Below are 19701 nucleotides of genomic sequence, written 5' to 3'. Positions count from 1 at the left end.
GAGGCAGAGCTTCTCCACACCAAAATATCCAGGACTTGGACTACAGCTGTTACTTTCCTTGTGTTAACCCACTCCTTAATCACAGAAGTGTTTCACTACCGGGGGTGTGGAAAGAGAGAACTGGACTGCACATAGTCATCCAAGTCCTATATTTCATTTGAAACTCAAGGTTCAAGAGCGCGTGAAGAGCTCCTGAAATGCATGTCTCACAGAAACCTGGCTACAAGAGGACTACGTTAGTATAAATGAGTCAACTCCCTCCAATTATTCAAATTTCCACATTCCCAGATCTGTGGGAAGAGGAGGAGGAGTGGCAACCATCTTTCAGTCTGATTTAATAATTAGTCCCAGGCCAATTAATAACTACAGTTCTTTTGAACATTTAACCCTCAGTTTCCCTCATCCAAACTGTAAAGCAATAAAACCTCTTCTGTTTGTTGTTTTGTATCGTCCACCAGGCCCTTACACTCAGTTTTTGGATGAGTTGTCAGATTTCTTATCTGATTTGGTGTTAAATACTGATAAGGTTATTATAGTGGGTGATTTTAACATCCATGTTGACACAGAATGTGATAACCTTAGTGTAGCCTTTAAAACTATCCTAGATTCAATTGGTTTTGCTCAAAATGTGCATAAACCGACGCACTCTTGGCTCCATACTTTAGACCTTGTGCTGACATATGGCATTGATTGTGAAGAATTAACAGTATTCCCTCACAGCCCTGTCCTCTCAGATCATTTTTTAATAACATTTGAGTTTAATCTAACTGAGTTCTCCACCCCCAAAAGAGGGTTCCATTATAGTAGATCTTTATCGGATAATGCTGTATCAAAACTTAAAGAGTCTGTTCCCTTTTTAATATCCTCCGTATTGCAGAAATGCCCTGTAGATGGCAGCAATGTTGTTTCTTCCAATTCACAAATAGATGTCTTTGTAAACGGTATGACTTCGTCATTGCGTTCTGCATTAGACAATGTAGCTCCCTTGAAAAAGAAGGTGATTATTCACAGGAAGCTGGCTCCTTGGTTTAATTCAGAGCTGCGTTCCTTGAAGCACAATGTTAGGAAATTAGAGAGAAAATGGCGCTCTACACACCAAGAGGAATCCTACCTAATCTGGAGGGACAATCTATTGTTGTATAACAAGACCCTTCGCAGAGTTAGAGCAGCATATTTTTCATCATTAATTGAGGAGAATAAGAATATTCCTAGTTTTCTCTTCAGTACAGTTGCCAAACTTACCCAGAGACACAGCTCTGTTGATCCATCCATTCCCTTAGCTCTTAGCAGTAACGATTTTATGGGATTCTTCATAAATAAAATTGATTCCATTAAAAATAAAATAACTGGCATCCTCCCAAACATGATTACCTCGTCCTCAGTAAGTGAGGCAGCATTGGAGGAATCCTTAGAACCTACGCAGTGTCTGAACTGTTTAAAAGCAGTAGAGCTTTCTGAGCTATCTAAAATTTTAGCTTCATCTAAACCTTCTACCTGTATGTTAGACCCAATCCCAACCAAGTTGTTTAAGGAGGTATTCCCTCTGATCAGTGGTCCTATTTTAGACATGATTAATCTATCCTTGGTAAATGGATATGTACCACAGGCTTTTAAAGTAGCTGTTATTAAACCTTTACTTAAGAAACCATCTCTTGATCAAGATGAGTTAGTAAATTACAGACCTATATCTAATCTTCTTTTCTTATCTAAAATTCTTGAGAAAGTAGTTGCTAATCAACTATGTGAACATTTACAAAGTAATGACCTACTTGAGGAGTTTCAGTCAGGCTTTAGAGCTCATCATAGCACTGAAACAGCTCTGGTGAAGGTCACCTAATGATATTCTCATGGCCTCAGGATAATGGACTTGTGTCTGTACTTGTCCTGTTAGATCTCAGTGCTGCATTTGATACAGTTGATCACAATATTCTCCTACAAAGACTTGAGCATACTGTAGGGATTAAGGGAAAAGCATTAGGCTGGTTTAAATCTTATCTGTCGGACAGATTCCAGTTTGTCCATGTTAATAATAAATCTTCCTCAAACTCTAGGGTCACTTGTGGAGTACCACAGGGTTCAGTCCTTGGACCAATTCTATTTACTATATATATGCTTCCGATTGGTAAAATTATCAGACAGCATGGGATTAATTTCCACTGTTATGCTGATGACACTCAGCTATATTTATCCATAAATCCTGATGAATCCAATCAGTTACTTCGACTGCAGTCATGTCTTGATGACATCAAAAGCTGGATGACTTTAAATTTCCTGCATTTAAATTCTGACAAGACAGAAGTTGTAATCTTTGGGCCAGAGTCTTCAAAAAATAAAGTTCTTAATCAATCACTTAATCTGGATTGCATTAACTTGGCCTCTGGTAATAAAGTTAAAAATCTTGGTGTTGTTTTCGACCAAGACATGTCATTTAAATCCCATATTAAACACGTTTCCAGAGTTTCCTTTTTTCACCTCCGGAATATCGCCAAAATTAGAAACGTTCAGTCCAGGGGTGACGCTGAAAAACTAGTCCATGCATTTGTTACTTCAAGGCTGGACTATTGTAATTCTTTACTATCAGGAAGTCAACAAAATGCAGTTTGAAGTCTTTAGCTGATCCAAAATGCTGCGGCAAGAATTCTGATGAAAATCAACAAGAGGGATCATATTTCTCCAATTTTAGCCTCCCTTCATTGGCTTCCTGTTAAATCAAGAATATAATTTAAAATTCTCCTTCTAACGTATAAAGCCCTTAATAATCAAGCTCCATCATATATCAGAGCTCTGATTACCCCGTATGTTCCTAACAGAGCACTTCGCTCTCAGACTGCAGGTCTGCTGGTGGTTCCTAGAGTCTCTAAAAGTAGAATGGGAGGCAGATCCTTTAGCTATCAGGCTCCTCTCCTGTGGAACCAACTCCCAGTTTTAGTCCGTGAGGCAGACACCCTGTCTACTTTTAAGACTAATCTTAAAACTTTCCTTTTTGACAAAGCTTATAGTCAGAGTGGCTCATGTTACCCTGAGCTATCTCTATAGTTATGCTGTGATAGGCCTAGGCTGCTGGAGGACATCAGGGTCTAATTTTCTCACTCTACTGATTTCTACTATTCTTCAGTCTACTGTTCTCCAGTTTTGCATTGTATTACATTGAAATGACTGTCGTCATTTCAGCTTTTAACTTTTTGCTCTCTCTCTTTTTCTTCATAGTAGGTACACCTGGTCTGGCGTTCTGTTAACTGTGACATCATCCAGAGAAGACGGCTCACCCGCTACTACCATCTAATGAAGAACAGATTACTAGATCAATGTGTGCTTCTGTGCTTTTTTGTCTTTCTTGTTGTGTCTCTGCTCTGTCTTCTGTAACCCCAGTCGGTCGAGGCAGATGACCGTTCATACTGAGCCCGGTTCTGCTGGAGGTTTTCCTTCCCGTTAATGGGGAGTTTTTCTTCCCACTGTCGCTTCATGCTTGCTCAGTATGAGGGATTGCAGCAAAGCCATGTACAATGCAGATGACTCTCCCTGTGGTTCTACGCTTCTCCAGGAGTGAATGCTGCTTGTCGGGACTTTGATGCAATCAACTGGTTTCCTTATATAGGACATTTTTGACCAATCTGTATAATCTGACCCAATCTGTATAATATGATTGAACTTGATTTTGTAAAGTGCCTTGAGATGACATGTTTCATGATTTGGCGCTATATAAATAAAATTGAATTGAATTGAATTGAAATCTTGCTGTGAGGTCTAGTCTGAAGGTCTGCTCCCTGGGATAATAAAATGGATAAAGTGTTGCTTGTCATTTCTAAAAACTCAGACATCAGTAGATCTGTCACCCTCTGTTTTACTGAACCTGACTTGCATCTGATGAAAATGGAAGCTGGGATCTGGTTTTAGATAAACCAAAAGTTGGTGTAGCCTTCTGATGTCAATTCCCATCTATTATTTCAAAGTTTGAAATTAAATTTGGTTTTAGATTTATTTATTTTTTCATGTCTTGTGGATAGGAGAAAAAATATGAGTCTGGAAGAGTACTTGTTTATTAAACAATTTGTCTGGTAAGTTGAGGGGGGGGGAAGCAATCAGTGATACAGATTGGTCCTTGTTTTTTTTTCTTCTTTTTATTTTACATAGAAGATAGGAAAGTAAAGAGGGGAAAAAAACCTACACTAAAGACACGCACATCATATCCTCCTCCCCCATTGCCAGAACTTTCATCTTGTTACCGCAGGGATCAGATGGTACCAATATTCAAATTCAATTAAAAAATACTTTATTAATCCCAATGGGGAATTAAATAGCAGTATAACTCATAGAGTTTCTTCAACCAGTGTCAGTTCTGCAACATATCTGATAGTTTTGAACGTGCAAGATCGAAATGGAAATAACTTAGGACACAGAGCAAAGCAATGTCAGTCAGGCATTTGTCACATAGTGGGGATGTACAAGGAAAACATTGGGTAACTTTGTCTCAGCATAATGAAGTCTAAATGCAATTAAAATAGATGGCATTGTGCCTAGAGTAAGCTTAGCATTTGTCTAAATTCTCTAAAGCATTATCCCAGCTCCTGCTCCCAGTCTGTCCCTAAGCCCTGCACAGAGGCTGTGGTTCTGTCAATTCAAGTATGGACAATAATAAATTATAAATGTGGGTAACATTTAAAGAATTCATTAAACTCACCTTGTTTTGTATTTTCTAGAATGCACGTATTTTGTTTGTGTGGGTGTTTGTTTCCACCTGTGTCAGTCTGCCCAGGGCAGCTGTGACTACTAACAGCTCACCACCGTCAGGGTGTGAATGTTTGAATGATTGTAGTGTAAAGCGCTTTGGGGTCGTCGGACTAGTTAAAGCGCTATACAAGTACAAGCCATTTACCATTTTAACATACAACCTGATCTGTAGGTATCTAAAGTGGTTGTGCTTATGGAGACCATTTTAGAACTGAAGCTGAGAAAAGGAGGCAACGATCCCATCGGGTCTCCAATGGTTCACATACCAAAGTCCACCCATTGTATAAAACCTGAATCTAAAGTAGAAGAGGCAAATGAGGGGTTCCTTGCTATTGATAAGACTGCGGATATGGACTCAATTCCACACTGGAATTTTATCTGCTTCAAAATGCAAATAACACTGTGGATATTAAACATATGTGGTGTTTTTTTATTGGGTTTAAAATCAGAGTTTCTGCTGTCATAAGGGGTACAGTGTACTCTTTTCAGGTGGGATGTGTAAGTATGATCTAACTACATTGTAATAGTGTAATGTGCATAAGAATGACTTATTGCTTTGCAACAGTGATTTTACTAATTCGATAGGCTTTGTAATCCTATAGAAATGGAGTATGGAATTTCTTAGGTAATCATATTAGAATATTTTGAAATAAATACAGTATCTCAGGAAGAAAAAAAAAGTTTATTGCATAAACTCTACCCACCCGGGAAATAACATTCCAAAACTGAATGTTCTTTTGCAGTCTTGCCACAAGAGGGGAGAAGCTAACTTCATAAACCAAGTGTAAAACCTTGGTCACCTGTATTTGTAGGTAGGTGAACTTATTGTGTGTAATGTTTAAGGGAGTGTTTTGCAATAATGAGGATTTTCAGGTCTTAATTGGCATTAATTCACTTATTACAATGAATCATATAATCTAAGAAAGTACCAAAGAGAGAGCAAATGTCCAAGATGGTTGGAATGGTGCATTGAGAATTAGTTGTATACAGCAGGATATCATCCGCTTAAAGCAAAATCTTAATGTTTCTTTAGTACCGTATCCCTGTATAAGAGGGTTAAACCGGGAAGTGGCTCTAGGGCCAGAGCAAAGGGCAGTGGGGATAAAGAGCATCTTTGTCTGGTGGTCCAAATGCAGCTAGTAAGGAATACTAATGCCATTTTCCAGTACACAGACTGTTTTCTTGTCTGTTACGTTGAAGTAGATCCCACATTTTTAAGACTCTTTGTGTTGATTTCTCTGCGCTCCTTTTTGTCCCTCGCCATCTTTGTCGTCCCCACAGCTGATAAACTCCACTTGCATATAAGCAGCGTAGGCTGTTATTAGCGGAGGTGAGAGCAACGTGCAACACAACAACCAGCCAGCTAGAACACAGGGTGCTGAATAGTTAGACATAATTTAACAAAGCCCCGAGGTAGATAATATTCATCAAAGAATTTTAGTGCACTCATTTTTTAAATCATGCGAGGAGTCCTTTCAGCCCAAAACAGAAGACCAGCTTCACTGGCCGTGATCCTGGTGGCTCTGCCTCCATGTAGAGAATGTCAGTTAGAAATCTTTATTTTTTTCATTGATTTCCTGAATATAAAAGGGAGGGAAGGGTAATTATCTTGCAATCCAAAAGTTGTGGGTCAATTCCAGCTTCTTCCTGTCACATGTAGATGTGCCCCTGGGCAAGGCACCTGAATCAATAGTTGCCTACTAATCTGACGGTGTATGAACGTTTGCATGATTGGGTGTATAAGGCTCCAGTGTAAAGCATTTTGATTGGCTGATATGCTTAGTAAAAATCTGCATAAATTAGTGGCTTTTACTGTTTAGATTCTTGTAATTATTGTTCAAACTAAACAGAAATAACTGGAAATGAGAACGTGGAAAAGTATGGAAATTTGAAATCAAAATGTGAAACTTTGAACGGCTTTGATTGGCAATATATTTAATGTCATAATGTCTCCTTTGTCATGGATTCACTGGAACACTTAACAGCAGCACTGCAGGCGTGGCCTGAAGGACAGCTCCGATTTTAAAATGTCCTGTTTTTGCCATTCTGACTTATAGTTAAATATGTATGCTCACCAAAAACATAAACCAAGAGTGCTTGAGAAACTTTTATTTGAAAGGTGCAACAAAAACACAAGGTTTCACAGTTCATATTTATATTGGGACATTCTTTACAAAAGTACAGACTATAGTGTTCCTCACTTTGAGGCAACATGAGAAAACAACACATGTTGCTTTAATAAACATTTGTTTGCTACAATAAGTAGCTGGAATGGAGCTAAGTGCATTGCACTTTTGTAATAGGATAAAGGAATAGCTGACATTCGAGCTGCATCAGACTAGCTTCCTTTTTAATGCCTAAAATAATGCGTTCATTGAAGAAGACAAATTTTCTAACAAACAAAAATAAAATGTCTCTTTTCTTTGAGGAAATATTCACTTTGGTTTCACCATTTCTAGGACGTCAACTCCAGGGTGGGCTCAGTTTGAATGTACCAAGAGTTTTTCAGTCTAGAAGGAGATATTGCTGCTTCTGTAGTTCTGGATGAGACTAATCAGTTCAAGTGTGTCTGAGATGTGTGGGTTAGCGTTCAGGACTTGCTCCACTGTGCTCTGGGGGAAAAGCGTGCTCAGCTGGCTCCTCAGGTCATTCCTCTGCTCGCTGGACTGGCCTCTGGTAACAGGAAGACTGGGCTGCACCCAGGGATCCCGAGGCAAACTGTGGCTGTTTCTGTGAGAAACAGGCATCTGTGAAATATGAGCAGGCTGCTTCCCGTTGTGTGGAGGCAGTGAAGGACAGGAGCTCCACACTGGCAGATGATGATGGAGGTGGCTGTCAGGCATCCTGATCTTCTGGTATCCACACCGGCACGGGCCGCACATGTGACACTCACTGGACACCGAACCGATTTGGGGAGGGAAGTAACACTGTCCGGTCAGTGAAGGCCTCATGCTGTTCATGGGATAGGAGTCGAACATTTGGTAGCTGCCTCTGCCACTGCTGTAGCTGGTCAGAGGGGGCTCCAGGCTATTCGGCTTGTCCTGAAGGCTGAGCATGGACATGGAGCTCCCCATGGAGCTGAAGGCTTCATCTCCTTCCGAGCTGTGGAACTGGTAAAAATTAGGACTCTTGTTTAACTGGCTTCTCAGGCTGCTGCTGTCCCTATGACAGATGCCGGGGTCGCTATGAACCAGGTCGTCTCTGCTTCCAGGTGGAGGAGTGGGCAGGGCGTATCTGTTCTCAGGTTGATGTGCCAGAGCCCTCAGTTCATCAGCTACAGCCAGCTGAGACTGGTTCACCCTCTCCGGATGGTAGAACTTGCACTTTATTCCATAAGTACATTTCTTTCCTAGAAAAAAACAAAACAGAGAAGTCTATGTTAATTCTGAGCACCACAGGGAAGATGTTGCTATTTTTAACTGCCGGTAAAGTGTTTCCTGTTTACAAAGTGTGGACACAAAAATAGAAAACCTGACAAAAATTAAAAAGTCTCAAACTGTTCTGACTAAACAAATCATTTAGTCTCATGGTGGTCATACTCTGAATTCTGAAGTTGAATTTTAAAAATATTGAACAGTTTTGCTCATCAGAAAAGTTCCATCAAACATTAATAAAACTGATTTTTACATAAAAGTATCACCAAGTATGATGCTAATCATGGGTTATTTTTCAAGCCTGTCCAATGGGGCAGAATGAGGAACATGATTAATGAACTGTTTGGAGTTATGAGGGGGGGGGGGGACCAACCGTATGGACAGTGCTGTTGCTTGTTGTCTGGGATCCATGGCTTCTTCCTCAGAAAGTCGTCAATGGTGGGACCATTTCTACCCAGGGGATCATCTGGAGGCATGAACCTGTGCAGCAGCGCACAGATAAAGCCAGGTCAATGGTTGCTGGCGCACAAGAAAGCAGACCCACAGCAGGCATGCAGAACACGGTTCCTGTGCACATCTGGGGAAGGCTTACTTGTCGTTGGCGAAGGTGTACATCAGGAGCCTCTCCTCGATGAACTTCTTCCACTGGGGATTCTCTGTCTGCAGGTCACGGTAGTTGTCGTTGGACACGATGATCCCGTCTGAGTCGATGGCCAGCTTGATGATGTAGCGGTCATCGTAACACACCACCCGCTTGCCGTTGACGAAGCGGGACGGCGTGTACACCAGGATCTTCCTCCTCTCCAGTTCATGGAGAATATGTTGATCTATGGGACACAAGACAATGCTGTTTGGTACAAGTCCAACCTGTGGCAGAGCTCATGAAAAATCTTCTGTTTGGGAGAGAACCGTTTCCCTCTCATGTCTTTTCTGTATATTTTAGGACTAAACCAGCTCCTACTGTAGTCGGCAGAACTACCCGCTTGATACTTTTATCAAGTTTGGGAGTTAGGGCTGAGCTGCATTTTAAAGGTTTTACTGGCTTTTGTGACCTTGATACATGCAAACAACTTTTTTAAAGGAAGCTTTCAAAGATTCGAATGGTGATGCCGTGAAAATTGGAGCCTTGTTCGGTTACCCAAACAGGAAGATCAACTTCAAAATTTCCCACTTGCCAAAAAGATCATTGGGAGATTTCTACAAGATTTGCTCTTGCATGCAGCAGCAGATGACAATCACACAGCAAGAATCCTCCTACCTCAAAAAAACATGAACAGGAAGCAAATTATTTCTGGAATCGCTTGGTTAAAATTTGATGCTTTGGCCTTTTATGCATCCACGTTTTCGCGTGTAGCTGACTCATTTGGTTTACTGGAAAATGCTGATGGAGCTGAGCCATTGTGAACATGTTCAAACCTCTGCAATGAGTTAGATTTTGTGAACCAGGAGACCTAAAGCTCGTCACACATGAGCGTTCACGACTTGTTCTGACAGCGGCCTTCAAAGCAGGAAATATAAAAGCTGCTGAGTTACCTCCTGCTGATAAGCGCTTCCCTGGAATAAATGAGTTTTTGTTGACATGATCTAACACAAACACCTGATTTCATTTTGGTCTGTACACTTCCTCGTTCTGGTTTGGATTCTTCCTCAACCACCTGAGCTCAGTGGGAGTCGCTGAGGGTGCTTTGAGTCGCTGACTGGCTGCAGCTGCCAAACAGGATGAATGCAACAGAAAAGATGGAGGATGGGAATTTACCTGCACTGATCAGTTTATGCTTCCCTTGCACATTGCATGCCGTGACAGCTCTAAACCTGGTGCAGCTTACTTCCTTGATTGTTTTTTTTATTACTTATTATATTTGGAGTTGAGGTTGGCGCTGTTTTAACATGCCGAATGAACAGGATGACTTCTACTTTCCTGTTGTATTATTCAAATGAATCAGCTTGTTGTGTCTCTTTTCCAGTAAACGGTATAATTTCCTCTCATGTGAGTATTCCTTATGAAAGTACACTTTCCTCTGGGGCTGAACAATATTACAAGAACAGAAAGTTGAACAAAACAAGTAGTTTTTCTGTTTTCACGTGTTTTGGGTTTCATGTGTGTCACAGTTTCAGGTTAGTCTCTTCTACTTCTACTTCTACCAGATGCACTGGGTGCACTGAGTAACATGATCTAATTCCCATCAGGATGCTAAGTGCCACTTTAGATGGGTCAGCTGTTTCACTGTGAGTCTGACAACCTTTGAGAAAATGACTAAAAGCTTGTAATTCCAACTATATTTACTTTTTTAAGCAGGAGGTTTTCTGCTATCTACAAGGTGGAGCAGTTGGTTGCATTGTTGCCTTGCAGCACCAGGTTCCAATCCCTGCTTGGATTTTTATATATGGAGTTTGCATGTTCTCCCAGTGCATGCATCGGTACTCTGGTGTCTTCCCAGAGTCCAAAAGCATGACTGTTAGGTTCATTGGTGTGTGTCCTGTATTGACTGCAGACCTGTCCGGGGTGTGCCTGCCTCTTGCCCAATGTCTGCTGGTGACATGTATATGTAATGGATGTTTTTATGCAACAAAAAAAAGGAATTAGAGCTGAAAAAAAGCCTTTTCTCATTAGACACGTAAGTCTTATAAGAGATATTTTTAGAAGTCCATCCATTCATCCAACCATTGTCTTATCTGAAGGTGGGTTATAGTCCTGACCCTATAAGGGACCAGTTCTTGGCAATTTTTAGCAAGTTCTCAGTTTGAACCAAGTGTTTTCCCAGTGAGACATTAAAATAAATAAATAAATAAATAAAACAGAGGACATATGTTCAGGAGGGTGTTTTGTCTGTCACTGCTGTGGCCAAACTACTACCAGACAAACCCCCTGATCCATTTATACATTCTCCATTATATTCTCCTATCACCCGTAAATAAAGATCTTGAATTGCATAAGGTGACGTAGAGACTGTCCTTTATCTGGTTGAGAACTATAGCTTCAGACATTGGTCTAACTGTAATTTGGTTTTTCAAGAGGACTAAACAACAACAAAATCCAAATTAACTTTTCTAAATGTCAGGAGTTAAGATATTACGAAGGTAACCAATTCTTCAAGACAATGGAGTCGGGAGTTTGCTCTGTTAGAACTTAGTAACCATCCTCCGTCAGCAGACCACTACAGAAAACCCTCTGGACTGAGACTGATCCAAGTGTAGTGAGGGCTGCACCAGTGAGAGACACGTGCGTCGCTCAGAAAGAAGCCCACCTGAGCGTGGCTGAGCTCAGATGGCTGCGTGAAAACTGAAAGGTCCCTCTGGAGTCAAGCTCTGCTCACTCAGCTTGAATCAGACACCCAGAGGACTACAGCAAGGTAAGCCTGTGGAGCTTCTGTAGAGCTTCACTGGGGATGGCTGCTACGAGACCTGATAGAAGAAAAGCAACCATTCCCCAACCATGGCTTCTTTCACCAATAAGCCTTCAGAACCTACAAACTTTATCAAGGAATGGGACAAAGTTGGCATCTGGTAAACTTCCTTAGCTGCTATGAAACCACAACTGTGTAAAGATGATAATGAGAGCTAAAAAGTCAACTGGGTCCTGATTCAACAGGTGGGCTGAGGCTAATATTTTGACGACTAATGTTACCAGGCAACTATATAACGTTTAAAAAGAAATCTATAAAAGAGAAGTAAAAGCGTTTATTTTGAGCTTCACTGATTTGATCAGTGCTTCTCATTAAAACCCACAGACCACATCCATTCAGTCCTTTTCATTCAGGCATACGCTGAAATTACATACAAATGAAATCTGGTTCCTCCTCTTCCAGCAGAGCCAGGATATTGCAAAGCCTCCCCAGTTTGGAGCATGGATGAGTGGGAGGGATTTCTGAAGCGAAGCGTGGCATTTCCCTCCCAGCGTGACAGAGTGAGTGGACGAAGCCACAGCAGGTGATCTTACCCGTGATGGGCGCCTCAGGCCTCGGTTGCTCCTTCCTCCACAGGGGCACAAACACAGTGATGTCACGCAAGCCTTTCTCCCAGAACCAGTTCACCGCTAGCTGGAGGCCTTGGCAGGAAAACACCTTCTTGTCGCCATGGCTGCAGAAACAAAAGTCAGTGTCAACAAAAAAAAAAAAAAGATCCACTTCTGCTTTTACATTTCCTTATACGTTAGTCACATGCACGCCTCCTCTCCCCCGTTCAGGAAGCTGATGATGTCGCAAGACATGTGCTTCAGAGTTCTGTTTGAGCATCTAATCGGGTCTTCTGATGCAGAACTGAAACTTTTCATATGTGCCCTCTCTAATAACGCATTTAAACTGTTGGCTGACTGCATTGTGGTGCTTTTTATCACAGAGGCGTGCCTGCACTTTAAAAGGCATTTACTTCCTTATACTGGTGCAGTACCACATAAGAAACATGACATTTGGCAGGAGTCAGTGTTGTGTCAGATGTAAACCCAGAACTGGATGTAATTTGAGTGGTTTTCTCTCAGACCTGCTGATTTCCCCCACAGCAACAGCACGTATCCATCCCCTTCAATTCTAGTGAAAATCCTATGATCCACTGGCAGCCACAGCAGAGAGTCGTGTTTCTAACAATTTAACATATTTATTCTTGAACCCAGACCTGCTGACAAACTTCCATTAGCAGACGTGAGCTGCTGAGCTGGCAACCTGGATTCATTAGCTTGCTGCGGGCGGGTATGTCTCTCCATGTGTGAATACGTGGGAGTTTCCCCATTTTTTCCATCAGCAGGAAGTGATGAGCTGCTTTGCATACAACAGGTAAAAAGATCATATCCCATACCCAGTTCTGCCCAGCGTGTTTTAGCTGATAGTCTGTTTCTTTAATCCGTTATGTCTTTCAGCACTTTATTTTATCCCCACAATAGTTTTCATCAACTGGACCTTAACCTCTTGTTGAGTCATGGTAAAAATGTTGATTGTTTCTCACTTCTGCTTCCTGTGAGAAATGTCGCGTACCCTTTGATTCCATCAGGATTTACTATTTCTTTCAAATCCATAATTTAAGTAAAATTAGGCCAATGAAATGTGCAGCACAGGTCCATTCATGATTCAAACTGTATTTGTAAAAATTTACTCCCTTTTGGATCCAAATAGAAAAAGATAGTGGCAGCCAGTTATAATTTCTTCTTGGTTAGAATAAAATGGCCATTTTATTCTAGGCTGCACATCAGGTGTGTCAGGCCTTCTGGCGGGAGAACAATCCTTAAAAGAAGCATAGCAAACAAAGCTGCACCATAAAGCCAACATATTTCTTTAGTTTTTGTTTCACACCATTTCCCATAAATATTCTTTCTGTTTAGTTCAGCCGTGGCCCTCTCAAAGGTTTGGAAAATATTAGTTTAGTTTACTCCTAAATGCTTGTCTGACACGTATCCTATCAGCATGTTTTCTGCATCGGTTCCTGGCAGGAAATCTACAGTAATTTGATTAGAGTCGTGACCATTAAGGCAGCTGCGTGCGACTCCTCTAAATTTGGATGTTTCAAAGCCCGCAGGTTGCTTTAAAAGTTTTTGTAAGCTGACTGAGGTGCTAGCTTCCTGTGCTTTCAGCACCTTTTTAACATTTTGCCTAAATAATCATCGCAACTAGTTCTGGTTTGAAGTCTGTGTCGCAGTTCTTGTTCCGTTGGAGCATAATAATAACGTGGTGTGATCCAGTGGTGAAAACCCCTTGCTATGAATGCATTTGACTGAAATTTACAACATTGTCTTGCATGTATATTTTCCAAAAAAAGAGCAAACTCTATCCTCGTCAGGGATTGAGCTCAAAACAGAATCCAACATTTATATATCTACTACTACCGAGTATCTGGAGTATACTCCAGATACTCGGTAGTAGTTACAGATTTGCCTGTGTAGCGAATGTGGGTTGTGCTGATTCTGCATTTCAAAGCAGTTGCATAATTGCCTCTAACTCTTTGTGAGTGAGCGTGACAAAAGTGTGAGAACGTTACTGCTGTGAAGGAACTACTGAGCGAGTGCTCGGTGGGACTGAAAACAAGTCGGCATTTACCAGGTAAGAATGTGACGAAACGCAGATCTGGATACATCACAGGAAATAAAGATGTGACCTTTTTGTTTAGGTTTGAGCCTAAAAGCTTGTTTTAGTTTCTCAGAAGTTACCTGATTTAAAGGAAATCTTCCCACCTCTTAGGGCCTTTTCGTGTAACTCATCAAAGATTCGGGTGAAAGACACGACTCGGGGAAGCTCACAACTGCCAGGTAAATTAAGAATAACTTTGCCTAACATCCCTGAGGTGGCCCTCTCTGTTCTACCTGGGAAAAATGGCCAAGAGTAAATAATTCAGTTCTCTTCCTCTTTGGACTCGCTCCATGTCTTTACCGGAACATGTGTTGTAAAAACATCCCTCCTTTATTTTCTGTTTTAAATTCAAACCATTTCCTCCATCTTCTCGCTATGCTCTCTGTGTGGGACACTTTTAGTGTAGTACTTCCTTCTTCATCAATCTAGGTCATGGAGATGCATGTTATTGAGCGATTCTCATTGAGTTTCACACTCTCTGACGGTTCCAGCATGAATGGGCCAGCCCCTCCTTCTTGACCTGATACTCAGTTCAGCAGCAACAAGACAAGAAGAGATTTTAACTGTAATTCTGGGAAAAGAAGGAATCTCCAGAGTTGATTTCTTTTCACAAATAGGCATCTCCAGTCCAAGTGCTTCAAAGAGTCTGTAATCTGAGTAAAACACTTTCATCTGGGTTTAAGGCGGTCTTTAGCATACATTTCACGCTCAGATTAACAAATACTCCTTCATGTGATGTCACAAATGGAATAAAGCTTCCACAAATCTCACACAAAGGTTTTAAAGAATCTATTTGAGCATAGAATCATTTCTTTGAACAGCAGTGTTTGGCTTTGAGGCTGAGCTGCTCAGACCCAGTCCAGATGAAATTCAGCACCAAACGGGAATCACACATTCGTTGCCAGCTCCTTTAATGAGCAGTGGCATTCAGCCATATATTCATATTTACAGAGCATTCACTGTAGAACACGGGGGTCCCCACTAAAAAAGACAATAAACTTTTTTCTTTCTTTTCTTTTGTGCAGGTGCTTGTTCCACTCCCTAACACAGTGACGCCCTGGGCGTTGAGTCAACGTGCCTAAATTGAAAACGGTTGCTAAATACATGATTGTTCAATGCTTACATTGTGCAAAAGGCCTAATAATTGGACAGAAATGAAAATAGTTGATAATTTCCCATCTACACTTCCCACACAGTAGTTAATAGAGCAGAGCCATGTGGGGATTAAAGTCTCAGGAGGAGTCATCTCATCATCGTTCTTCTCAGAACAATGGAAAACGAGACTCTTAAAGCCTGAGCAAACACCTCAGATCAAAAGCAGGTCTGAAACCAACAACATGCTCGGCTGCTCCTCAAGCACAAAGCAGAGTAACCCAATCTGCAAAGAGGAAGTGTTCTCCGATCACATGCTTAAGCTGAGTTTAAAGATGATATAAAGCAACAAAAATATATTTTTAAACCACTGTCGCTGGATTATAACGTTGGATCCTGCCAGCTAAGGTGAGCCGAGACGAACGGCTGCTCTCCAAACGCATCACCGTACAACAAAGAATCTTTCCAGGAAGTAAAGAAAGAAAAACATGTCAAAACAAATAATGTCAAAAGAATAATCCTTTTATATCCCACACTGTTTTATTTGGCTTGAGAAGTAGATAGTGCTATTGATGGAAACATTTCTTACTGCTGGGAGTGACACTTCTGTTATTGTCACTTTAAACGTACGAGCATATTCACTGCACTGTCTGAGCAACAGGAGCTACCTGAGAGGTTCTGCACATAAAACAAACATCTGTGGAGGCTTCATGATCCATCCGCAGTAACACCTCTACATAAAACAGTGACCTGATGCAGACAAAGGAAATATGTTTGTGTTTTCATGTTAAATTTCCTCAGAATGCTGAGTTTAAACTGCTGCTCTTACTTCCTCCTAAGTTACTTCCTCCTGAGCTGAACGTGGAGAGGAGCCCCAGAGAAAGAAGGTGAGAGTTCCCACCGCCTGATGGCTTTAGCCGACTCACCTCATGGCCACGTTGCTGCCGTCTATAACCACGGGTCTGAAGCCAGAGTTGGACTCTCGGTCAGGGCCGGTCCTGGCCTTGCTGGGCCCGGGGCTGCAGCCTCTGGGCACCAGCTTGGGACTGTTCGGTCCGCTCGTGTTGCTGAGGGTGCGAGTGTGGCAGGTCTTTATCAACTCCTCCAGGATGTCGTTGGTCTGGGCATCGTGATGCAAGCTCTCCAGCACCCTCATAATCTCATTGTGAGGGTAACCCAGCTTGAGAAATCGCTCCACTTTGGCGTGCTGCCGCTGGCGCTCCATTGCTCTAGCTGCCTGCGCTCCTCCGTCTTCTCAGGACAGTGTGTCGTGGGAATCCCTCGTCTCGCCTCCTTATTCAGGCCGATGCCGGTCTCCAAGGTAACGGCCTGTTTTGGAACAGTTGACAGGTGTCAAAGCTTGTGGGTGCAGACAGAGAGAGAGAGAGAGAGGAGCTCTGTCACTGAAAACACAGGAAGCACAGCTGTGGTTTCTAAGGGGTTTTCAGACAATCAGATTGTGGTCTTACGTACAGCGATAGAATCTGCTCTGGTTACCGCAGCCTCATGACTTTCAACGCAAGTGCAAACACCAGTTTACGTCACGCTGCGCAAAGAAAGCCCCTCGCACCCCCAGAGAGCAAGCCAGGGGGTCCGCTGTGATCTCCGGTCTAATTTTAACTCCTGATTCACTGAAAACAGCCACCAAAACATGAATGAATGGAAACAATGTGAATGGGCAGCGATGTTTTCAGCGTCGCCCCCATTCCACCAGTGGCTGTCTCGTTCCGTCCGGGAACTCCCTGAAACTCTTATTCAGCCGGGGACCGCTCTCATGTGGGCTATCTGAGGCCGACATCTGATGAGTTACCCAACCTGCAGCCTGCCGTAGCAAGCGATACTCTCACCTGAAGCCTCCAACAGCCATTCGTCACGTCTGACAGCGTTTAAAACCCAATGCTTCTGAAGTCTGACCTAAAGGGCGCGCCTTGGACGAAGCACGTGAAACAGTCTCAACACAACAGATGGCAATCATTCTTTAAATCTTTCAATCATTGTCCGCCTTGTCGTACTGGATGCCTTGATGAATATCTCCACAAGTTAACCTAAGGTTTAAAGAATGAGGAAAATATGCTCAGCTTATCTTAGTTTTAGCTAAGAAGCTTCACCTATCTGTTTTAAAAAAAAAAAGCCAGTCTTCTGCTTTTACGTCTAGGGCGTTTATTTATCAGACATTTCCTTCTCTGTGCTTGCACTTTGTTGCTACAAAGTGCACCAAACCACATCCTTTGCCCTCGCTCGACATTCAGATCCCTCAAGTCTATTTTCTTCTCTCAAACTCGAGACTGTGATTAACTCTGTGTGACTTAACATCTGTGTTTGCCTTTGTACGGCAGCTTTCAGCCCGGACCGCAGTCTGACCCTAACACCTACCTCTTTCTCTGTTTGTCTGAGACGTGACAAGACAAGCTCTAACAAGTCAAGATTCCTTGCTGACCACAAAAAAACAAAAATGTAAATTTGCCACAAACAGCAGAGTACTGCTGTCACATAGCTGAAGCAGGACGGTGTTGCGGACTTACACGCTGGGTGGGTGGCGGATGGCAGCAGGATCCCTCTGTCCTGGCTGTCGTGTGTGTGTGAAGCGCTCCTGCCAGCCAGCCGTTCTGACAAACACACCGGTGTGTGTGAAGCTGCTGCCCTTATTACTCACAGGAGGAAGAGAAAGAACTGCCCCTAACCAGCAAGGAAGAGCTCTTGGTAAATGTACTTCCTTGTCAGGAGCTGATCCGGGATCAGTTTCCTGACAAGCCTGAGGGATTTTATGTGTCTGAGCACTTCCTTGTGTGGTGTAATAAACGCTGGATAAATGTGTACACCTCCTGGGAGCCTGCCAGGCTTGTTCCAAGGCAGAGGATTAACAAATACGCCAGGTGGTATTAGTTTAGAAGGGTTTTTTTGTTTTTGTTGTTGTTTTTTTATACTTCTTTCATATACGGTAACTTATTTGGTAACCAAAGAGTGGCAATTAGTTCAATTCAAATTCTTTCATTTAAATGGGACTGATTCACGAAGAAATTCACCGCTGCTTACAGAGAAAGGAAACAGGTCAAATTCAAATTTGACCAAAATATTTAAATTATATATGGTCCAGTTTGTCAATAAGAATCGTGCCGTAAAAAGTAATGCACCCCCCCCCACCCCCCCTCCTTCCAGATTCCTTTGGTTTTTGCTTGTTTGTTACACTTAAATATTTCAGATCCAACTTATTTTAACATCACTTAACTTGTCAAATTCATTAACGGGGAAAATAATCGCTACCACTTTACAATCCGGCTCCCCTTATAGATAAATATAGGATAATAAATAGTTTATAGTTATTAATTAATCTGTGAACACTTTAGAACCCATAAGTGTTTATTATGCATTAATTAAGGGCGAACAAGATATAAAACTAACCCATCTGTGCTTGCAAAGTAGTAACTTAGTCTGAAATGTTTAAGATAAGTAACTCTAGATTAGATGTATAATTGAACAGATTAGACCGTCTGTTTGGCAAGAAACCAGCCATCTACAAACTAGTCTTATTTTAAAGTGGTACCAAAAAAAAATCTACCCAATCCAAACTAGTCATAGTAAAAATTGATTACTCCAATTTAAATCAGGAATTAATTTAGATTAAAACCCCATTCCCTCAACCAGACCAAAGCCTTACTGGTGCCAGATCTGTAGAATCAAGAAATCCCTTAAACAGAACCTGTTCATAGGCTAAAAGAGCTCAAAGAGTAACACTTCATGCTCCAATCAAGCAATTCAAAAATAGAAATGAAACAAAGTAATTGACAACAGTATTTTATTTTTTTGTGGCACTAGTGGCCTTTTTGTGACAGTAGGCTAACAGGAAGTGGGGCTGAGCGTGGGGAGAAGACATGTGGCAAAGGTCCAGGCCAGGGTTGTGTGCGCTACCCCTGCATCAGCACTGTGACCTGACAATGCCACATCTGAGGCTTTTGGTCTCCACAAAGTCTGAACCATCCTCCATAAAGCAAGAACAGGTGGAACAGAGGGGAACCTTCCCAGGACTGGCTGGCCTGACAAAATTATAGACAAAATAGAGAGAATCAGCAGCTCAGGACTTCACAAAGCAGCCATCTGAAGCGCTGCGGGCCTGGGGTGAGGTCAGTGTTGATGACTCAACAGCAAGAAACAGGCTGGGCATTTGGAGAGTTCAAAGGCCAAAACCACTCCTGACTGAACAGAACACAAAGGTCCATCTCACTTTGGCCAAAACATTTTAATAATCATCATCATCTTTATTGCAACACACACTCCAATGTTCTCTGCATCTAACTCATCCCCTCAGGGAGCAGTGGGCTGCCACTGTGTTGCACTCAGGGACCCAGTGTGGCAGTCTGTGGGAGTTGAACCCAGGACCTCCAGGACACAAATGTAATGCTCTAACCACTCACTCTATTTTGGGGAAATATTCTGAGACGGCCGAGGCAAATGTGTACGCT

The 19701-nt window shown here is 42.1% G+C and overlaps 1 protein-coding gene across 2 annotated transcripts; it reads right to left on the bottom strand.

Moving 5' to 3' along the window:
• Positions 1–6822: 6822 nt before the first annotated feature.
• Positions 6823–18020, bottom strand: LOC105937115 (probable ribonuclease ZC3H12D). Of its 2 annotated transcripts, none has more exons than XM_012878264.3 (6): positions 17767–18020; positions 16171–16573; positions 12040–12179; positions 8695–8929; positions 8476–8582; positions 6823–8077 (listed from the first exon to the last, which is right to left on the bottom strand). In XM_012878264.3, the coding sequence occupies exons 2-6, from the start codon at positions 16467–16469 to the stop codon at positions 7239–7241; spliced, it is 1620 nt and encodes a 539-aa protein (XP_012733718.2). In that variant the 5' UTR covers positions 16470–16573; positions 17767–18020; the 3' UTR covers positions 6823–7238. The 2 variants fall into 2 exon arrangements, with proteins under 2 accessions (XP_012733718.2, XP_036003003.1); XM_036147110.1 differs by lacking the exon at positions 17767–18020 and adding an exon at positions 16718–17670.
• Positions 18021–19701: the final 1681 nt, after the last annotated feature.

The sequence above is a fragment of the Fundulus heteroclitus genome, chromosome 15 (assembly GCF_011125445.2).
Source record: "Fundulus heteroclitus isolate FHET01 chromosome 15, MU-UCD_Fhet_4.1, whole genome shotgun sequence".
Taxonomy (NCBI): Eukaryota; Metazoa; Chordata; class Actinopteri; order Cyprinodontiformes; family Fundulidae; genus Fundulus; species Fundulus heteroclitus.
The sequence above is the reverse complement of the archived record's forward strand: the minus strand, read 5'-3'. Positions and strand labels throughout refer to the sequence as shown.

Excerpts from the sequence above, each read along its gene's own strand:
- LOC105937115 (XM_012878264.3), bottom strand. The coding sequence starts at position 16,469 with ATGGAGCGCCAGCGGCAGCACGCCAAAGTGGAGCGATTTCTCAAGCTG. Across the intron at positions 12,180-16,170 it reads GGCAGCAACGTGGCCATGAG|CCATGGCGACAAGAAGGTGT; the intron begins GTGAGTCGGCTA and ends TTGTTTCTGCAG. Across the intron at positions 8,583-8,694 it reads TACACCTTCGCCAACGACAA|GTTCATGCCTCCAGATGATC; the intron begins GTAAGCCTTCCC and ends GCTGCTGCACAG.